A 22,021-nucleotide genomic window follows, 5' to 3' on the forward strand; every position below is an offset into this window, starting at 1 on the left:
ATGTAGAGGCATTGTCTGGCTTCATGGTTTTTACAACAAGGCGATTTTTGCAGAACACACACACACAAACATCATGATCCGCAAACATACTTCCAGGTTAAAAATTATGAAACCAATATCGAAACCGGTTTTGGACGATGTATTGATGTATCACCCAGCTCTACATTAAACTTAGATGCTCAACATTCACCAACCACTGCAGCTCGTAACGTCTTGCTTTATTCTGGCACGTCACCATTTCTTTTCCTTATTATTGATTCTTTGTTTGCCCTGTTTATGTTGTGATATAACGCCCTGCTACTGCACTTTCAGGGTTGCAAATAGTGTTCACAAAGATCTAAAATAAAATAAAATAATGAATTAAATAAGTTCTCCTGACAGGGATGAGGAGGAGGAAGGCCTCTGAGACAACCCATAATCCTTTGGGTCCTGGACTTCTTTCAACATGTGTTCTTTTACTCTTTGCATAAAGAGACATAGAGTTCTTCTGGAGGGTTGCTGGATGGGAATAATGTATCTTCATATTGGTAGCTTTGCCATCACTTCAGTGCTTGACCTCCCGCCATTTTTAACAGGTATCTGATCAACTCAGTGAAGATTGGGCGGGGGTACTTCCATATGCTTCGCAGAGAAACTCTGGAGAGGCAGGAAGCAACCAGGCTGGAAGAGTGGAAGGAGCAGGAGAAGCAGAGGACTGACTGTCAGCCGCCGAAATACCCATCATCCTCATCCTCCGATGAAGACTCAGGGGATGAAGAACTGACTGAGTAGGTGTTCTTCGAGGCTCTTAATCTATTAACAGCCGTTTCCTTTTTCCAAATGTGACCTCTAAGTGGCGCCATCGGGTTGTTGAGGTTCGATTGAGAGCTGAGGTGATGGCGTCTCAGGAGATCATCCACACACACCTGTTTGCGAGGTTGACTAGCTCAGAGTTGGCCAATGCGATGCCCTCCAGATATTTTAGATGGTGTAAGAAACGGCCGTGTAACCTAGGGCTGCCGTATTTCAAAAAGTAAAAACCAGGGCTTGTCGATTGACTTAGGTCTAAGATCCAGGATGTATGGCAGCCCTACATACACCAAGTGGGACGTGGACGGCGCTGTGGTCTAAACCACAGAGCCCCTTGGGCTTGCCAATCAGAAGGTTGGTGGTTTGAATCCCCGTGATGGGGTGAGATCCTGTCGCTCTGTCCCAGCTCCTGCCAACCTAGCAGTTCAAAAGCACGCCAGTTCAAGTAGATAAATAGGTACCACTGCGGCGGGAAGGTAAATGCTGTTTCCATGTGCTCTGGCTTCCGTCACGGTGTCCCGTTGCACCAGAAGCGGTTTAGTCATGCTGGCCACGACCCAGAAAGCTGTCTGTGGACAAATGCCGGCTCCCTCGGCCTGAAGTGAAATGAGCACTGCAACCCCATAGTCGCCTTTGACTGGACTAAACCATCTAGGGGTCCTTTACCTTTACCATACACCAAGTGAGATTCTTGGCTCAATGTCATCTACACTGTCTAGCAGCTGCTCTCCAGGAGCTCAGTCCTACTTGGAGATTCCAGGGATCGAGTCACAGACCTTCTACCTGCAAAACAAATCCTCTACCCCTTTACCCAATCATAGGAGGCTTCCTTATACCGAATCAGACCATTAGCTCACTCAGCATTTTCTACACGGGCCGGCAGCAGCTCTGCCGGAGTTCCTCGCAGCCCTACCCAGAGATTGAACCTTTTGGCCAACGAATCGTGTGCTCTGTCCCTGAACGTCTCTCTTGCACATGGGTTTAGGGAATACATGCAGTGGCACACATAGACCGGACATTAGTATGGGGGAACAAGTAGAGGCTCCGCATGGCACAATTTGAATCAGTATTAGAAGGAATTATGATAATATCTCTATGCCCGAAGCACATGAGACACTTTTCGCAATATAAATCACATTTTTTTAAAAAAGATCCCCCAGCTTTCATTAAAGGAACATCTTTAGCTGTTAAGCATGCAGGAGACCAAAGAAGAGGGTGATTTTGCTATTATGACATTTTCCTTGTACAGGACTCCGCAGTTGTAAATGTCTATGGGGGTGCTAATTTTGCAGGTCAGGGTGCTCTTCAGAAAGGACGAGGAGTGCCAGGAGTGGGTGTAAATCAGATCAATAAGCAGTTCCTGTCTAGAACAGATTGTGCTTTTGTTTTCTGACAGCTGTGTCTCTTTGTCTCTCTCTCCCCCCCCCCCCCCAGTTTCTTTCTAACAGAATGTCCCTTTCTGAGAGAGACGGAGAAAAAGAAGAAGAAGAAAATTGTCCGACCTTTCACCCCCGTCTACAACGGCCTGCTGTCGGAAAAGCATCCGGATGCCCATTTGTACGTTTGAAGGCGTTAATAACGTCAGGAATACTCTTGGACTCTCTGCTTGCCATTTCTTTTCAGAGACCACTTGCAGTTTGCTTGTTGGTCTGGGGAAGGCTCTCTGTACATGCTCAGCGCAGACTTTGGCTCTTTTATATTTGTTCCCCTGGGGAAAGGGGGTTCATAACCACGTATGGAACATGAAGGTGCTAAGCAGGTGGTTAAAGGAAGAGTGTATGTTTCCTTTGAACAGTACCTGCAAGAGAGTTTAGCATATATTCTATGTCCAGGGCAGCTGTCTATCAGCTCCATCTGGTATGCTGGCTGAGACCCACCCTGCCTGCACACTGTCTTGCCAGAATGGTGCATGCTCTGGTTATCTCTCGCTTGACTACTGCAATGCGCTCTACGTGGGGCTACCTTTGAAGGTGACTCTGAAACTACAACTAATCCAGAATGCAGCAGCTAGACTGGTTACTGGGAGAGGCCACCAGGACTGTATAACACCGGTCCTGAAAGACCTACATTGGCTCCCAGTATGTTTCCGAGCACAATTCAAAGTGTTGGTGCTGACCTTTAAAGCCCTAAATGACCCAGTATACCTGAAGGCATCTCCACCCACATCATTCAGCCCAGACACTGAGATCCAGCTCTGAGGACCTTCTGCCAGTTCCCTCACTGCAGGAAGTGAAGCTACAGGGAACCAGGCAGGGGGCCTTCTCGGTAGTGGCACCCGCCCTGTGGAACACCCATCGAAATGCCAAAGAGATAAACAATTATGTGACTTTCTGTAGACCTCTGAAAGCATGGGAAGTTGCTTTAAGTTTTATGTTTTGCTGTGGGGTTTTTCATATTCTGTTGGAATAGCCCAGAGTGGCTGGGGAAACCCAGTCAGATGAGTGGTGTTTAAGCAATTTTTTATTATTGTGGTTATTGTTATACCTAGTTAAACTGTTGTTTTTGAGGACCACAAGCCCAAAGCCCAGTTGCGTAGTTTTCTGCTTTGTGGCCCATTTCCCCCTGTCCAAACTCACTGCCCCTGAGCCCACCTCCTCTGCCAATCAGCCCCACCATCTGCCAGTCAACTCACCATCTGCCTTTCTCCCTCTTTCTCTTTGACAGCGACTCCATCTTCCGGCAGCTATGCGCCCTCAACTGGCTCTTGGAAGCTTTGACTCTGGATCCCAACAGCAGCATGAAACCTGTGATAACATGCTGGAATCCCAGGTGGGTCTTGGTGCAGTTAAGCCAGGTGATGGTGTTTGGGGGGTGGGCTGGTCGTCCCCCCCTCCCCCGGAGATACCTTGAAAATGGGCAGGCGGCTCTGAAAATGGGGTAGAGCAACTCCTTCGTTGGTTGGGGTTGAGTGTGGCTTCACCGCTGTGAGTAAACTATGCAAAAAATCACCCCATGAGTTTGGGTTGAAGAATTTAGCCATGGATTTAGAAGGCTAAAGGTAAAGGGACCCCTGACCACTAGGTCCAGTCGTGACCGACTCTGGGGTTGCGGCGCTCATCTCGCTTTATTGGCTGAGGGAGCCGGCGTTCAGCTTCCAGGTCATGTGGCCAGCATGACTAAGCCGCTTCTGACGAACCAGAGCAGCGCACGGAAACACCATTTACCTTCCCACCAGAGCGGTACCTATTTATCTACTTGCTTTATCTGATGTGCTTTCGAACTGCTAGGTTGGCAGGAGCAGGGACCGAGCAATGGGAGCTCACCCCGTTGCGGGGATTCGAACCGCCGACCTTCCGATCGGCAAGTCCTAGGCTCTGTGGTTTAACCCACAGCGTCACCTGCATCCCATTTAGAAGGCTACATGGCTGTAAATTCCATATTCTATACTTTCAAGAGAGGACAGGCCACTAGCCGTAGGAAAAGCACTCTGCACATGTTTAGAGCCAGAAGCTGGGTACTTTCCACAACTGGGTCCTGCCAGTGGATGTAGAATCTGTGGCTAGGCCCAAGAGTCAGTTGTGTCTTAGCGGTGCCAAAAGGGGCATGGAATAAAAGCCAGGGTGTAGCCATTGAAAGCTTGCCCCCTTCATTTTTCCTCCTTAGACACTACGGCGGTGCAAAAAGTTCCTTGAAAGTCATCGCGAAAGAAAAGACAGTGAAGGCTCGATGGGAGCACTTTCTCTTGCAAACAAAGGTAACTCAGTTTATGCCAGTTTCCAAATACAGTCGTACCTTGGATCTCAAATGCCTTGCGACTCAAACGTTTTGGCTCCCGAACGCCGCAAACCCGGGAGTGTTTATGAACGTTCTTTGGAAGCCAAATGTCTGACGCGGCTTCCGATTGAGTGCAGGAAGCTCCTGCAGCCAATCGGAAGCCGCGCCTTGGTTGTCAAACGTTTTCAGAAGTCGAACGGACTCCCAGAACAGATTCCGTTTGACAACCAAGGTATGACTGTAGTTGTTTAGTGTTTGTTTAGAGCCTTAAAAAAATAAAATAAAACAAACCACCATTCCTGACACCCTCCCTGGGGTTCTGGGGTTTTCCGCCAGCTCTTCAGAACAGTTTCCGTGGCATGTGTGGTTGGAGGAGGAATGTAAATTCTTTTTCTGGTGGGGTGGTTACTTAGTGCTATACTGGGTAGCTGTCATTGTCTCCATACTGCAGATGGGATAACTGAGGCTTGCCTTATGGCTCTGCAGTGAGTGTTGGATGCCACTACACATAGGCTCAGCGCCTCCACCCCACCAGCCCCTCATACTTGTTTTTATACCATCCATCCTTGGTGGGCTCTGAACCCCCCTTCCAACAACTAGCTATTACTGTTGCTGCTGTTGTTGTTGTCGTTATTTATTAAATTAGTATACCAAGCTATACCCACAGGGCTCAGGGCGGTTCACAACATAAAATCACAATATGGAAATACAAAATACATAATAAAAACAAGAACAACATAATAATCCCTCCCTCCTCCCCAACACATTTTAAAAGGGCATTGGATGCCAATCAGCCCAAGGCCTAGTTAAAAAGGAGCATTTTTGCCTGGCGCCTAAAGGTGTCTAATGAAGGCGCCAGGCAAACTTCCCTGGGGAGAGCATTCCATCCACACAGCAACCAGAAACGTAGCCAATAATTCTCTGTATTGAATTCCACGATTATTTCTCCTTCCGGTCAAGAAGAGTGCTAGAATCAGGTCTCAGGAGAGGATTTGGTCTTGTTCAAAAAAGACCTTTGCCCTATCGGGCAATCCCACTGCAGGCAAAGCAACAATCCTCTTCTCCGCCATAGTATTGTTGGAGTTTTATAACATATGGAATTTTTTACAAGTGTCCGGTCCCAGCAGAATAGCATCCTCAAAGCTCCTCCTTGAATGCGTGCCAAAATGGCAAATCTGACCACATTTTCTCCCCCTTTGTTCATCCTCAAGCCAGGTGCCTAAATTGGTTTCCCATGTTTTCCTAATACTTTGTGGAATTATGTGTGTGTGTGTGTGTCCCCGTCAAACAGTAGGACCATCCTGATGAGGCATCGCCTCTTAAGGGCTTTCTGTTGCATTTCTCCAGAGCAGAAAATACACCCAGAAAGGACAGTACCGGGGCAGGAGAATCCCCAAGAGGTCTTCCACCATGAGCATCTCCTCTCCCCACAGCAAAACGACCCTGACCAGCACGAGCTCCCTGTCGCCCATCTACGACGAAGCGGCCCAGCCCCCTTCCGACAGCGCCAAGGAAGGGGAGGAGATGGAGTCCATCTTCAGCAAGACAACCAGGGAAGAAGAGGAGCCAATGTGCTACCGTGAGTCCCGGAGAGCTCAGCGACTCCCCTCTAGGCTGTCACGGCTACCCCTCTCCAGAATTTATTTAGTATATCACCTGCCTTCCCCCCCCCCCCCCATCCTCTTCTCAGAACTGCAGACGCTGCTTCAGATGATACACGAAGACGTGGCGAAGAATTTTAGCAAAGAAAATATGTTTTGGAACTTGACACACGGCTGGTACGTCGGGCCTTTTGCGGAAGCGGACGGGGTCACAGTATAAAGAGAGAGTGAAAGGCGGGGTATCAAGTCCAAACTCCTCCTCCTCTTCCTCCTCCTCTTCTTCCTCTGCCCAGTCCCTGACACCCGATGTCATCCCAGAGAAATGGATGTTGGCAAGTCAGGCTGCCATTCCCACATACCCAGCCAGCAGCACATTCCATTGCTTGCTCCCTGAGGCCACAATCACATCATGTATTTGGAGCACTCTGGAGAACACTTTGAACCAGTGAGAGCCAGTGTGGTGCAGTGGTTAAGAGCGATAGACCTGTAATCTGGTGAACCGGGTTCGCTTCCCCGCTCCTCCACCTGCAGCTGCTGGTGACCTTGGGCCAGTCACACTTCTCTGAAGTCTCTCAGTCCCACTCACCTCTCAGAGTGTTTGTTGTGGGGGAGGAAGGGAAAGGAGAATGTTAGCCGCTTTGAGACTCCTTAGGGTAGTGATAAAGCGCGATATCAAATCCAAACAGTCGCGGCTTCCCTCAAAAAATTCTGTGAGTCTTGTTTTGCCAAGGGTGCTGAGAGTTATTAGCAAACCTCTCTTCCGCCTCGTGAGCCTACGTGTCTTGGAGCTGATCCCTCTTCCCAGGGAACTCTGGGGATTGTAGCTCTGGGACAACAGCGGAGTGTCTTCTAGTGACCCATATCAAACTACAGCTCCCAGGATTCTTTGGGGGAAGCCATGAAAGTTTAAAGTGGCATTGTCTTTCACATATGATGTGAGTGTGGCTTAAGAGTCTTCCCATCTCCCCAATTCCCTCCAAAGGCCCTACCCAGAGAGCTCCGATGGGACAACTGCGGAAAATTATACCCGTTAATTGGATCGGATGACTGTGTATCTCAAGAGAGAGGCCAGATTTGGGGGGGGGGGCTTTTCTCATGGCATTTTGGCTTCAGCCTCTGCATTCTGGCCGCATGCAAGACTCAGTTTCTTCTCCTTATTTTGCAGCTCGCACACCATATTGTCAAGACGCGAGCTGGAGAGCGAATTTTCGTTTGGGCAGAAGGGCAAAAGGTAGGGACTCTGCAAGAGAACGCGACGGAGCATGGTGCATATGGCATCGACACAGCTGAACATATCGCTCATTTTTTCAGTTTTTTACTACAATTCGGACACAAATGTTCTTCATGCAGTTGCTGGAAGCCACAGAGCATCCCGCCTGGCCACTGCAAGAACCATAGCTGTCAACTTACAGATTTGAAAATAAGGGGCCAGCAGCCTCAAAAATAAGGGATCAGCAGCCAAAATAAGGAATCAACAATTACTTTGATAAAATACATATTTTGTTGCGTGCAAATGGCTTTAGATACCTATTAGGTCCATAAATTACCATACAGCATATATTCAACACAAAAAAGCAACAATCTGTTGTTGACAAAGGACAGCTGGACATAGAAATGGCCCCATTACCTTCAGTAGCTTATTTAAGGGACATCATCAATAAGGGACAGCAGCGGGACATGGCGCTGGGATAAGGGACTGTCCCGCCAAATAAGGGATGCTTGACAGCTATGGCGAGAACAGGATGAGCAGCTGAGATCTTATGTTCAAAGGAGCTCTTTAGTGTGAATATTATAGGTGCATTGGCAATACCAGAAGTCAGTTTTGCTAATGTGTGATTGCTTTTAAATGTTTTTAGATTTTGTGTGTATGTGTGTTTAAAAAATGTCCATATGAAAACGCACCAGTATTTTTTAATGCAAATATATCCCAAGGGATAGCTCAGTCAGTAGAGCACAGGAGGCAGGGTTGTGGGTTCAAGCCCCATATTGGGTAAAGGATTCCTGCATTGTGGGGGGTTGGACAAGATGGTCCTGGGTGTGCCTTCCAACTCTGTGTTTTTTTTTTAAATGCAGTTTTGCCTAAAACACACATTCCATCATCTTTGTCTGCCACTGCTCTAATGTTGGTAAATCCGAGTGTCTTCCTTTTCAGCTCAGTTTCGTCCTCGAAGGAAGAGAAGACCAGCACGGGAGTCGCGAAAGAGGAGACCTCAGGGGAGCAGAGGCCAAAGAGGTAGGGAGGGGGAGCAGCCGTGTAGTGGCAAGTTCAGAAAGCCAGGGTGCCTTCAGCATCATCCTAGGATTATGCAACCATCTCATAATGACCCAATAATACCGTATTTTTAGCTCTATAAGATGCACCAGACCACAAGACGCACCTAGTTTTAGGAGGAGGAAATAAAGAAAAAAAATATTCTGAATCTCAGAAGCCAGAACAGCAAGAGGGATCGCTGCACAGTGAAAGCAGCAATCCCTCTTGCTGTTCTGGCTTCTGGGATAGCTGTGCAGCCTGCATTCACTCCATAACACACACACACATTTTCCCTTACTTTTTAGGAGGGAAAAAGTGAGTCTTATAGAGCAAAAAATACGGTAATTAGGGATGCCTTGCTACAATCAGTGCAGCTAGCTCTCCATGTGCTGCCTTTCAGCTAGCTCTATTTTCTGTGCACATACTGGGACAAATGACTTGAAATGCTCCAGTATATTCTTTCAGAGCAACTTAAATTGTGTTTTCTGTGACGTTCCATTGTACATAACAGAACTTGCAGGCCGTTCTCTTGAAACTGAAGCGTTTATGGGATTTGAACTCCAGACTTGCACTCATTGCAAAACAGCAGCACGGGTCCTCAGCTACTTGAGAGTCCTAACTCTGGATGTCTGGAAGAGACAGGCGCCAAGAGCAATCGTGTATTAGAGAAGCACTCCGGGATTCTTTGCCTGAGTAATCGAGGCTGAATTCCTCGAGCTAACAATCCTGGGTCTGCAAACATTTGTATCCTCGTCCTTGCACAGAAGAAGCCCCCTGATTTCAGACCTGCTCTCCCTTGATTGTTAGCTGTGTGTGTCCATTTCCCTTTGAATTTCCTTGCAGTTCGATGACAGTGACTGTCCGGGAAGATAAAACGATGACAGCGACCTACTCGGACGAAGACACCACTGAGCACATCAACAAACCTCAAAGGTAGGTGTGCGGAGGTAGGCTTCTTTCCTGAGGGTCAATAGGAGGGACTCTATTCTGGCTGCGCAGAGGCTCCTCCCACAAACTCTGACATCACCCAGGAGGAGGAGTTTGCACACACCCAGGGAAGTCTCAGTGGCAGAAAGTACGGTGATGAAGGGAAAATGCAGCTGCTCATTTGAGGCTCCGAGAAATAGCTTAAAATAAACAGCTAGTACGATTAAACGCCAGAGTTTTTCTACATTCTGTGAAACACAGGTAGCTACCAAACTGAGCATCATCTCTAGCATCAAAACGAACATCATACATAAATTCCAAAAGAAGATTCATAGTATGATGAGTGTTTTGTGGAAGAATGGATGCATTTTTTGGACTATTTAAAGAATAGTATGATGATCTCGCGAGCTACAAGCAACAGAAGTAACTAGATTATAATATTGTGGTTATGATTTGATGGAAGATAGGGTGCCACAGACGGGGAAAAGCAACAACTCCATGGATAACTGAGTGGGAAGTTGACAAAAATAAGAAAAAAGACGCACTTGTGTTTTGACTGCCTGTGTTAGAAATATTGAAACTTAATAAAATATAATTGAAAAGAAGAGAGAAAGAAAATTCATAGTAAACAGGCTAAACGAAATAGCATCAGGAGGTGATAATCAGACCATTTTGCACTTTGCACAGCAGGATGAGGAACTGCCATATGTCCGGATTTTCCAAGACATTTAAACAGCCCAAACGCTGTCTATGCGGGCCGAATACAAGCTGTGTCTGGACGTATGGTGATCCCCTAGTAAAACCTCTTGACATACTTGTTTCTAGAGCAGGGGATTTAGTGGGCTGTTTTGTTAGCATATGAGAGAAACATAGGATGGGGAACTTTTTTGTCCCAGGAGCTGAATCAGAGGCCATCCGGTGAAGCTGAACGGTGGGAGATTCAGGGAAGACGAAAGAAAGGGCTTCTTCCCATGGAGTACAGTGGTACCTCACTTCAGGTTACAGACTCTGCTAACCCAGAAATATTACCTCAGGTTAAGAACTTTACTTCAGGATGAGAACAGAAATCATGCGGCGGCGGCACAGCAGCAGCAGGAGGCCCCATTAGCTAAAGTGGTGCTTCAGGTTAACAGTTTCAGGTTAAGAATGGACCTCCGGAACGAATTAAGTTCTTAACCCGAGGTACCACTGTATATAGTATGGAACTCGCTCTCCCACAAGGTGTGGCGATGTTTTTAAGAGAGGATGAGACCAATTCATGGAGGATCAAGCTATTTGTGGCTACTAACTATATTCTTCCAGTTCCATTGTCCCAGGCGGTGTGCCTCTGAATACTTGTTGCTGTGAATCTCAGGCAAGGAGAGAGTTTTCCAACCCAAGCCCTTTTGTTTGCCCCAGAGAGGTCCGTTTCCCAAACTGGCCAGCTTGGGCAGATAAACTGGGCGTACCCTTCTTCCACCTCTCTAGAGATCTGGAGCCTGTGGGTTAATCCCTCTGCCTCTATCTCCTCCAGCCTCTTCCTTAAAAGGAAAGAGCAGACTTTCCAGAACATGAAGGATATCTTCCACGAGGTGGCCCACGAGTCTGCGTTCAGGCTGCACGATCAACTGGACATCCTAGAGAGGTAAATCATATTTCGTCTTCCATTTTGGTTATGAGCCTGAGCCCAGAACTGGGGCAGGACATTATCTGGTTTTCGACATCGTGATATATCACCATCTAAACATTATGGTGCACTGATATATGACGATGTCTGAAATAACAGTGTGACTATGTAGAGGCAAACAGGGTAATGTCCTAGCATCTGCTACTACTTAGGGAAACTGTCCCCCTTCATCCCTGCTAAAAACCCCTCCCGTTTTTACTCTGCGGCTCCCAGCTTCAGCCCTGCCTGTCCTGCATCCCTACGGCCCTGTCCCCAGAACAGGGCGGATTTGAACTTGCAGCTGGGTGGGCGCTGGCAATCCCACCTTGCTCAAAGGGTTCACTTTAGAAAACAACAACACGTGAGCTAAATTGGCAGGAGGCGAGAAGAGAAGAGCACGAGGAAGTACCTGTGCCTGAGTCGCATCACCAAGTTCCGAAAAGATCTCGAGCGGATGAGGCAGTCGATGGTGGGGACAGAGCCGGAGCAAGACGCCGAGTCTGAGAACTGGTGAGGAAATGGGTAAAGGGGCTTAAAAGCCACAGCGCTTTGCTGCGGGGAGAGTGCAAAACAGGGTATCAGCAGCCAGCTTCCTAAGAACCTCGGCACTTGCATTTAAAAAACAAAACCCAAAGTTTCTAGCTTGTCAGGAGGCAGTTGAAAGCACAGAGGCATTTACAGGTGACCTCCGGGAGGCCAGGAATCTCAGCGGTCACAGGAAGTCGCTTCTCAATGAGCAGCGGGCATGTAAAAAATTTTTTCAGCGGGATAAAAACATGCAAAAACGGTGGACAAGGTGTTTTAAAACCAGGAAGTGGGCAGAGTTCTGCCTTCCCATCTCAGTTTCCAGTAGGGAGGTGGATATGGCCGGACAGGTTTTGCCATTCCTCATCTTAGGATTTTGCAGCCTTAAGACACCATCTTGCGGACCTGTCATGGGCATTTGGTGGGTGGGAAAGAAACTGTTTTGACATGCAGTTGCTGTCCATCACGTCATAGAGGAAATGCCATCTTGCAAGAACCTAATACAAACTTGGGTCTCCAGCCGTGTGTGGACTACAACTCCCATCATCCCTAGCTAGCAACCCCAGTGGTGAGGGATGATGGGAATTATAGTTTGAAATCAGCTGCAGACCCAGGTTTGGGAAACACTGGCCTAACAGCTCACCACAAGCCGTCCAGGACAGTTGTGTTGAAATGCCTGTTTTCGTATCTGTTCCAAGGTTCTCCACTTTGCTGGCCAGGATCCCAGATGACGTTAAGAGAGACCACCGTACCCAGAAAGTCCTAAAGAAACTGGAGAGGTTTGCGAGGAATCCAGACTTGCGCATCCGACCGCCTACTTTCCTGAAAGTGTTGGGGGAGCTTCGGATCTGGGAAATCTGCTCTCCGGACATCTGCGCAGCTGTGGAGGTGAGAGATGCGAACGGAGAGTCTGTCTGAAAGGGCCGAGAGAGCCCAAGGCAGATTTGCTCATCCCTGAGCTTCTCCATGACGAGAGAGAGAAAACAAATTCAGTTCATTAGGCTCTAGCTCAAGGATCCTGGTAAGAAATCTTTGGCCTTCTGGGAGGGATGCTGTGCTCTGCGGGCCTCTGCTTCTATCCAGAATGATTTAGATTACCTTTTTAAATGTGCTCAGAGGGCTCCACGTTTGTTTTATTGGAGCAATCGGTACAAAGCCTCTGCAAGATCGGTCAGCGTTATTATTGACATCTTGCAAAGGAGGGAGCTGAGAGAGAGAGGCATTTCCTCCTCTCCTCTTTCTATATAAATCCTGGAAGCTCAAGGAGGGTCACACAGTGGAATTGATCTAGGGTAAGATTAGCATGGACAATTTCACATAGTGTACCATTGAACTCCCGGAATGAAAAATATACCCCCAAATATACCCCCATCAAGTCCAGCATCTTTCCTGTGCTCATTGTAGCCAAGCAGATACCCTTTCTCCACCCTGGGTCCCCAGTTGTTGTTGGACTACAACTCCCCCCTTCCTCTGGGCTCTGTCTCCTGTCCTAGGTAATTGAGGACACGGCGGGCTTGGAGCTGCTTCAGTACCACCTCGAGAGGAGAACACCTGAGTTTGCTAAAGAACCACCCGAGGCAAAAGGGGGCAGGGGGAGTCTTGGACAGCAGAGGAATACTATTTCCCGTTTGTCTCGAGTGCCTCCGGGTGCGTGAGAACAGAGAACATCCAACAAAAGATATCCAATACAGTTCCTTTCACATAAGTGCCGTGGTCCTGCAGGCTTGTTTTTAGAAGCTACCCCTCTCCTTGGGTGCAAGCAATTCTGGCAGGTGGAGAGGAGGGGGATGACCTTGTGTGGAAAAAGAGCCCGAGGGTCCTCATACTTTTTCCTGTTTATACACATAGCCTTTTGAAACTGCTTTTAGGTTTAAAGGGAAAAAAGGAAATTTGGGGGAAGATGATGCACACACCTCCTACATTCGCCCTCAATGGCATACTTAACTCGCTTTGTGCTGGATTTACTTGTTTAGACTGACAAGGTATTGAAGGGAGGTAAATCTGCGACTAGGAGTTTCCTGACCAGTCCTGAACAAATGACTAGACGAGTGTGATTTGGATCTCCAGGGAACAATCGCAGTAGCTGCCTCATATCAAGTCAGACCCTTGGGTCCATCTAGCTCAGTAATGTCCACACTGATTGGCAGCAGCTCTCCAGAGTTTCAGGCAGGGCCCTACTTGGGAGACAGCAGGATTTGAACTTGGGGTCTTCTGCAGTTGCCCTACCACTGAGCTACCACCCTCCCCTGGGGTGCAGCTAGAGGGCTATAGCAGCAGAGGCAGGGGGAACCCTCACCTTTCCCAGAGTCCAGCCTTGTAGCTCGTAAGCCAGATCTCCCGCCAGGGTGACATTGCAGCAGGAATGATGTACCACTACCAAACCCACCTTCCACTTACTTGTCCCCCAACCACAGCTTTGTTTCCGGCAATCCAAACAATACCAGTGCCAATTTCCACCAATCGCTGCCCGTTTGGCTTCCAGTAACCTGGTTAGGAAGACCCGTTTCTTTAAGATATCCACCCAGTAGATGATAGGGAAACTAGTGTGGAGTCTAATCACTCCTAATTGGGCTGTTTTTAAAAAGCATGTGAGTTCCAGGTCTTGTGCAAAACCTCTTCATCACTTTTGCGCAAGACCTCACTCTTACTATTTCAGGAAATGAAATGGGCATTTGCCTGTTGCCCCCGAAAAAAGCAGACACTTCCGTTTTGCCCGGTGTGAAGAACGGTGACCGAGGCTGGTACCACTTGCCATTGTGCTCTTCCTGGAGATTTTTGTTTATAAAAGGTGTATACGTGCAACAACCTCATGCATGCAAACAGCGGAACAAAAAAACAAACCAGAATGGTATTATCAGAGTTCAAGGGCAAATTCCAGCCAGGCAAGAAGCACTTAAGGAAGGTGCAAAGCAGGACAGGTGAGGGCTGTTACTAGGGCCAGATAGAGAACCCTAGAGAGCCACATTTGGCCCCTGGGCTTGAGGTTCTTCACCCCTGCTCCATGGCCTGTATGTTTCTCCTTTACAACCTGTCACACATTCCCTCTCGCCTCTTTCATAGTTCCTGCGTGAATATATTGTGGAGATGCCCATGGACGATTACAAACAATGGTTACAGTCTCGAGTGACAATCCCTAAGCGAGCACACAGCGCTCCGCCGATATGCTGAAAGCCCCCTCCCCGCAAGGGCTGGGTCGAAAAGACTAAGGACAAAGGCTTCATTTTTTGTTAAAAAAAAAGAAATCAGACACAGGCTGAGAAAGAGCTGGATGAAGCCAACACCCGGAGTGTCTACTTGGAGAACGTACTCTTGCTCATCCGCCTGGAATGATGCATGGCTAGGGCCCAAGGGCCACACTCTAGAACCCTCTCAAAAGGCTGGAATTGCTCATTTTCAAAAAGGTTCATTTGGAATTGCACCACCGTCGCTTGCAGCTGCAGGCTCAAAATGACAAGGAAGAGAATTGAACAGCCAAAGCCATTTTAACTTTTAGATGTTTAATTTAATTTGGGACAGGAGGCATGGAATTACGTGCCTGCGGCAACCTGCAGTTCAGTGAAGGGAGCGGATCCCTTTGCTTGTGGTGATCAGCCCTCTCTGCTGAAAGGGAGCAGATCCCTTTGCTTGTGGTGATCAGCCCTCTCTACTGAAAGGGAGCAGATCCCTTTGCTTGAGGTGATCAGCTCTCTCTGCTGAAAGGGAGCAGATCCCTTTGCTTGTGGTGATCAGCCCTCTCTGCTGAAAGGGAGCAGATCCCTTTGCTTGAGGTGATCAGCCCTCTCTGCTGAAAGGGAGCAGATCCCTTTGCTTGTGGTGATCAGCCCTCTCTGCTGAAAGGGAGCAGATCCCTTTGCTTGTGGTGATCAGCTCTCTCTGCTGAAAGGGAGCAGATCCCTTTGCTTGTGGTGATCAGCTCTCTGCTGAAAGGGGCAGTTCTGAGGCTTCAGACCAATGTCAGCATTTGCAAATGTTTTGTTATTTCTGCATGCTTTGAATTATTAAAAAAAATGTTTTAGCAGTATGCATTCCTGGCAGCTTCTCATCCAGTTAGTAGAGCATTAGACTCTTAAGCTCAGGATTGTGTGTTTGAGTCCCATATTGGGCAAGACTCCTGCATTGCAGGGGGTTGGACTAGATGACCCTCATGGTCCCTTTGAACTCTACAATTCTATGATATACTGAGCTTCCACTTAGGGATCCAGTATCTGCAGGTGGGATTTACTCGCTCATCAGATAACACACACTGTCTCCTACTGCCATCTTCTGTACAAGAGAGGGATCTTACCGAACAACCTTGCACGTGATTTTTAAGCAGGGCTGGTGGTATTTCAAAGGTCAGTGCTCATGATCTCACCAACTGACAGAGAGGAAAACGAAAACCTAGCTAAGGCATTTGCTAAAAATGATTTCACTATCCAGTGAAAGTCCTTATGATCCTGGATGCACACCACTGGATTCTACAAAACCACAAGTAGCTCTTTTTAATGAATTACAGCAAACCATATCTGTGCCATGCTGAAGTGCGTATCTGCAAATAATGCTTTAGCACCACAGTTTCGTTTCAAAGCTTTTTATTAAACTGTCACCCAAACAGCCTACTTTTCATCCCCCTTTCGCCTCTAATTTCCGAGGCTCTTTAAATTAAGTTTTGATTTACAGAATTTGCAGCCCCCCGAGCTACAACAACAGCAAATCAGCAGTACATCAAAACAAACTGCTCAACTTCCACAGAACTCTTTAATTCCACTTACACAGAGTGGGAATTGCTCCTTTAACACAAAGGTGCGGGTGGGAGATTCACAACAGGACCAACTACCAATTACCGGTTCACAATTGATAGGACTCCTTCACCATGTAATTCTGTGATTTCTTTAAAAAAAAAAAATAAAGTGGGGGGAGCCAAATTCTATTTATTTATTTACTTAACCTATCAGAACTCTTATTAAGGCTATTCTGGTTTATTTCTTTATTAAAATACTCCGGAAGCCCTTTTTTCTTTGTTTTCCATAATCTCCCATCAGAATTTAGCATTTTCAAAAATGAAAACATTTCCACTGGTGTTTTGAGTTGTAATGTTGATGCAGTGATGGGTAAAAGGGCCACCTCTCCCTTCTGCGCCTTGAAAATCACGTCAGGATCGTGTCATCAATCTGCTCAATGGAGTCGGCCTGGCTAGCAAGCTTCTTCAGGGATCGACGGCAGCTCTCGTTCAGCAGTTCCAGACTGGCGGCATCGAGGATCTTGGAGACGGACTGCAGGAAATAATTGTTATTAGAGGAAAGGGTGTGTGGTGTGGGAGGTGGGAGGTGGCCACGAAGCCCACTTCTGTGGCTTATCATGGCGGAGGCTAATGCTCACTGGGACTGGCAGGGGGGAAAGCAAGGAGATCAGCAATAGGTGGAGCTAGAGCCATGTATGGGCACAGCCACCCTCTGACTGGTTGTAAGAAGGAGGTAGGCAGGTGGGGGACTGGCTAAGGGCAGGTGGGGATTGGTGGGGCAGTGCCCTGTTTGCCCAAATAGATCAATCAGCACTATTAAAGCTAAGGCTGAGTGAAAACCCTCTTTCTCCAGTTCTGCGTCCAATTTACAAGTGGCAAACAAAAGTGGCGGTTAGGAATCTGGGGAGGCAGCAAACATTTCTGAACAGGCAGCAGCAGAACTTTCCATTCTATCCCTGTATACCTGAAGGAGCATCTCCATCCCCATTGTTCTGCCGGGACACTGAAGTCCAGCTCCGAGGGCCTTCTGGATGTTCCCTCACTGCGAGAAGTGAGGTTACAGGGAACCAGGCAGAGGGCCTTCTCGGTAGTAGCACCCGCCCTGTGGGACGCCCTCCCACCGGATGTCAAGGAAAGGCCGTATTTACTAGAGTCTAATGTGCCATCAAATCAAATATACCCCTCAATTTTCAGACGCTTGAATCCACAAAAGGTATTTGCTGGCGAACGTAAATGTGCCATCAAATCTAACGTGCTCCTTAATTTTTGCGATGCAATTTAGCCAAAAAAGGTGAGCATTTGATTCAAGTAAATACGGTAAATAACTATACAACTTTTAGAAGGCAACGGAAGGCTGCCCTGCGTAGGGAAGTTTTTAATGTCTGGTGTCTTACAGTGGTTTAATTTGTTGGAAGCTGCCCAGAGTGACTGGGGCAACCCGGTCAGATGAGCAGCATAGAAATTATACATAATTATCATCCCTAAACAATGTGACACCACGATGCGGCATCATTCTGATGGGGTAGCTGGAGGTGGGGGAATGGTGGTCCACAGTTCCATATCAAGGGGGTGAGCAGAGAGGACAGAGGTCACACATTATAAAGGACTTGGCTGGCGTTACCACCAGCAAAGAACCGGGAGTGGGAGATTTTTACAACTTAGGAAGAAGATGCTTCTGCCCATTAGTAGAGAGCGTGAGGAAGGGAGGGGAGAGTGGGAAGAGAAACTGACTTCCTCCTCCAAGACGGGCCAATACCTGAAGCACTTCCTCGCCCTCTCGCATCTTCAGGAGGTTGACGATGGCCTGGTCGCTGTAGGCCCTGACGCTGGTGTTCTTGTCTTTTGTATTGTCCAGAAGCGCTTTGAGGATGGGCTTCATGGTCTGGGGATCCAAGGGAGGGAGGGGGCTTTTGTTGGCCCACCAGAGCATCTTCTCTGCCACTAACTTGATGTCGCTGGATGGATTCTGAAGACACTGCAGGGAAAACACACACACAAACTTCAGTTCCGACCAGGAAGCTAATTTTTACTAACAAAACAATTCAACACAAACAACTACAGGTTGTCCTTAGAAAGAATGATGATATTTACAAGTTACAATTCAGAATTAAAAACAGTGAAAACACATTACAGCAGTACCTCAGGTTACATACGTTTCAGGTTACATACGCTTCTTACAGTTACAGACTCCGCTAACCCAGAAACAGTACCTCAGGTTAAGAACTTTGCTGCCAGATGAGAACAGAAACCGCATGGTGGCGGCAGGAGGCCCCATTAGGTAAAGTGGTGCTTCAGGTTAAGAACAGTTTCAGCTTAAGAACAGACCTCCAGAACAAATTAAGTACTTAACCTGAGGTACCACGGTACAGTCACAGGACACCCACCATCAGAAAACAGTCGGTGGCGGCCACAGGCCTGTCAGAAGAAAAAAAGGGTGTGCCCGCAAAAGGAAAACGAAAAAGGGGCCAGCCTAGCCTCCAGTGGAAGGCAGTTCCCAAGTCTGGGAGCAGCCACCGAGAAGGCCTCTCTCCTAGGCAATAGCTAGGGGATAATACAAATGACTTCATTGTATCCTGATACAATTTTCTTCTTCTGACACACTCGGCACCTCTCGGCCTCCTGGCTCTCACCCAGGACTCCCAACTCTCCATCCTGGCCCCAAGCAAACTCATACATCACCCTGCTAAATCTCACAATGAAGAGGGTTCCTGGAACCTGCTGGTATCGCTCAAGTCTCTTGCTCTAGGGCAGGACAGTCTAACTTTTTATACCAAGTGGGCTGCAAGAGTAGTTCAGCATGGAACCTGGGGGCCGCACACTGCCTTGTTCTGCCAGGTTGGGGGCGGGGAGCGAGGTCAAAATTTGACACCCCCCTCAACCCTCAATGCTGCCTTACCAAAGCTGGATTAAGGACTGTGCCAGGCTTTTGGAAGGAGGCATGAGGCTGTGGCAGGGTCCTTGGGTCCCCCCCTGCATTTCTCCGCCCCAAAACAGGTGTCAAGGGCCACATGTGGCCCTCAGGCCATGCATCAGACCACTCTGCTCTAGGGCTTACATGCAGGCTCTTTGTACACAGCAAGGAAGGAGCCACCAAAGGACAGGCCACAGTCCTGTGCTCATCCAAACCACATCTCGCTGGTTCCTGGAAAGCAGATCTCTGATTACCAGCAAAGTCCATACATTCAGAAAGGGGCTCACCTTAATGAAGAGGTTGGAGAGTTTGGGGAGCAGATTTCCCCCATTGGCTTCTATGTGGTACTTCATCAGGAAACCCATCCCTCTGATGCCACTGATCGCAATTGGGATCTGGAGAAGAAGCAGGAAAGTGACATTCGGAACTCCTTGCCACTGGACCTCGCAACCTCGAGGTGGTGCTCGTTTTGTCTTTCAGATCAGGGCCTCCTGGATTTAAGGCCTAACAGGAAGCTGTTAGGAAACCCCTGACAGCCACGCTGGAAGGAGACGCTTACCCGGTCCGCAGTAGTATTGCTAAAGACCATTTCGTGGACACTGTTGCTGTATTTGGGGGCGCACACTCTGCCGGGGGCCACGCTGACAGCCACAGAAAGCGCCAGGCTGCGCCCGTGCCGCACCATCCAGTCAATGCCAGAGACGTCCGCTGCAGGAGCGAAGGAAGAGAGTTTCTGAGCATGGCATCAGGCCAACACTACTTCCCCCCCCCCCAAAATAAAATCTGGATGGCATCGGCATTTCAGGATGCCAATCATTTTAAAACAATGGTTCCTGAACTGGGTGGTACTGCCCCCTGGGATTACTGAAGGGGGGCACTAAGAGGCAAGGGGACAGCGGGGTGGGGGGCACAGGAGGTGTAAATGGCTATCCAACTTTGAACAGATGTTAGGACAACAATACTTCAAGGACCACCTCTTTCCATATGAACCTACCCAGACCCTGAGATCATCTTCTGAGGCCCTTTTTCGTGTCCCTCCTCCTCGAGAGGTCAGGAGGGGAGCATCGCGTGGAATGCTCTCCCCAGGGAAGTTTGCCTGGCACCTTCATTATACACCTTTAGGCGCCAGGCAAAAACCTTCCTTTTTAACCAGGCCTTTGGTTGATCCGATTTACATCCTATGCCCTTTTAAAATGTGTTTTTTTGGGGGGGGGGCTATTGGGTGGTTGTTTTTATTTTTATTAGGTATTTTGTGGTTTTATATCTTGATTTTATTCTGTCAAATGCCCTGAGACCCCCGAGTATAGAGCAGTATATAAACTCAATCAATCAGTGATCAAGTTCGTCAATTTTGTTAAGTTAAATAAATAATCTTAATTGCATACTGAATAAATGTGCAATCAATTGTTGCTCTTTTGAATTTTATTGTGTTATTATCTTCCTTAGTGGGATGTGGAAACTGCTATTTTGAACAATGCTTTTTTTAGAGGGTAGGGGGCACTGGGAATGTGTTTGTGCAACCGAGGGGGCAATGGCCTGAAAAAGCTTTCCCAGTGTAAATTTAAAATCCGTAACTTAAGAACTGAACCAGGGCACTCCAGCCAACCCAACCCCTAGCATGCCACCCAGTCTGAGGTCTGTTGTCCTTGTGCATGTAATGGAGTGCCCCAATCATAATATTTTTTACTGCCTCCTAGTGGACAGAGAAGACAGTACACCCCCCCCCCCGCGGTCTGGAGCACTCTATGGTGACAACCAGGGAGGACACCTTTTCTGCTCCTGGGAATCATTCTGCACCACCTTCCAAAGCATACCTAGCAGGTGATTCTGGAGAACGCTGCCAAGTTCTTCTTCCGACAGAAATGCACACAGCTCTGCCAGGCAGCCAGCAGAGGCCATACGGGTGGCATCCTAAAATAAATAAATAAATAAATAAATAAATAAATAAATAAATAAATAAATAAATAAATAAATAAATAATTTCCCAGCCACTCTGGGCGGCTTCCAAAAAAAAATATTAAAATACTATAATACATCAAACATTAAAAACTTCCCTAAACAGGGCTGCCTTCAGATGTCTTCTGAAAGTCTGGTAGTTGGAAATGTTTCAGGAAAGAAATATTTCAAGTAACATTGAGGCTTTCCAGCAAAAAAGAGGTTCTAGCAGGAACACACTTGGGTTTCTCTAGGTTCTGTTTCTACACGCTTAATGCCTGGCAAAAGAATAGCATGAGGTCGCCCTCATACCCTTTGAGAGCTCTTTCGCAGTCACTCTTGCGTTAATCACTCGGTTTTAAGGGGTGAGTTCATTTTGCGAACGAGTGAAAAAAATGAATCCAGTGAGGCCCAGTGGGGGGAAACAGGGAAGAGAGGACTTGTTAAAGTCCTGGGAAACAAACTCATCTTGTATTAAGGTGGAGGTAAAGAAGATTGAGAGAAGACTCTCCAACCTTCCTGTCCTGTGCAGGTCTGATGCTGGACTGGTACCCTTAGGGCTGCTGTTCTCACTTCTGACTTCCCACCCTTGGGGGATGAGACATCTTTCCTCCCTCCCTCCCCCTACAGAGATAAAAGAACAAGCAGGGCTCTTTGCACCCCCCACCTTAGTTAGATGAAAATATCCTAGTTCTATCAACCAAGTATTTCCTTTAATAAACGTCCTTGTTTTCCTAAACACAAAGTCTCCACGTGATCGCATTCAGGGTATATAAAAGGTGCTGATGTAAGTGGAGACTCATTGCTAAGCTCGACTTCAGACAAGACCAAATTCTATCAAGTGCTGTGTATGTGGCCCTGAGCTCCTTGGAAGAACGGGAGGAGGAAAAGGTGGTAGTATTTTTTTTGCACAAGCACACACAAAGCTGCCCAGAGGCCCTTGGCCCATCTATGACTACAACTAGCTGTGGCTCTCCAAGGCTGGAGGCAGCGTCCCTTTAGG

General features: G+C 47.7%; 2 protein-coding genes across 6 annotated transcripts in view; one reads left to right on the forward strand and one right to left on the reverse strand.

Moving 5' to 3' along the window:
* Nucleotides 1-16,320, forward strand: part of CCDC60 (coiled-coil domain containing 60) — a 58,151-nt gene extending 41,831 nt beyond the window's left edge. For 2 of the 5 annotated variants that reach the window (XM_083717204.1, XM_083717205.1), the window contains exons 3-15: nucleotides 576-767; nucleotides 2,224-2,346; nucleotides 3,454-3,558; nucleotides 4,393-4,483; nucleotides 5,851-6,082; nucleotides 6,194-6,281; nucleotides 7,270-7,335; nucleotides 8,257-8,337; nucleotides 9,199-9,288; nucleotides 10,796-10,906; nucleotides 11,306-11,437; nucleotides 12,151-12,340; nucleotides 12,946-13,157. In XM_083717204.1, coding sequence (XP_083573330.1) covers nucleotides 576-767; nucleotides 2,224-2,346; nucleotides 3,454-3,558; nucleotides 4,393-4,483; nucleotides 5,851-6,082; nucleotides 6,194-6,281; nucleotides 7,270-7,335; nucleotides 8,257-8,337; nucleotides 9,199-9,288; nucleotides 10,796-10,906; nucleotides 11,306-11,437; nucleotides 12,151-12,340; nucleotides 12,946-13,107 — 1,663 coding nt within the window. In that variant the 3' untranslated portion in view covers nucleotides 13,108-13,157. Of the gene's footprint in view, nucleotides 1-575; nucleotides 768-2,223; nucleotides 2,347-3,453; nucleotides 3,559-4,392; nucleotides 4,484-5,850; nucleotides 6,083-6,193; nucleotides 6,282-7,269; nucleotides 7,336-8,256; nucleotides 8,338-9,198; nucleotides 9,289-10,795; nucleotides 10,907-11,305; nucleotides 11,438-12,150; nucleotides 12,341-12,945; nucleotides 14,241-14,330 lie in introns of those variants that run through there. The other 3 variants (XR_014559027.1, XR_014559026.1, XM_083717203.1) reach the window with 3 other exon arrangements.
* Nucleotides 16,007-22,021, reverse strand: part of GCN1 (GCN1 activator of EIF2AK4) — a 60,786-nt gene continuing 54,771 nt past the window's right edge. The window contains exons 54-58 of the mRNA XM_083716696.1: nucleotides 20,898-20,994; nucleotides 19,643-19,791; nucleotides 19,371-19,478; nucleotides 17,929-18,147; nucleotides 16,007-16,704 (exon numbers count right to left, since the gene is read on the reverse strand). Coding sequence (XP_083572822.1) covers nucleotides 16,579-16,704; nucleotides 17,929-18,147; nucleotides 19,371-19,478; nucleotides 19,643-19,791; nucleotides 20,898-20,994 — 699 coding nt within the window. The 3' untranslated portion in view covers nucleotides 16,007-16,578. The remainder of the gene's footprint in view (nucleotides 16,705-17,928; nucleotides 18,148-19,370; nucleotides 19,479-19,642; nucleotides 19,792-20,897; nucleotides 20,995-22,021) is intronic.

The sequence above is a fragment of the Podarcis gaigeae genome (genome assembly GCF_964106915.1).
Source record: "Podarcis gaigeae genome assembly, chromosome: 16".
NCBI lineage: Eukaryota > Metazoa > Chordata > Lepidosauria > Squamata > Lacertidae > Podarcis > Podarcis gaigeae.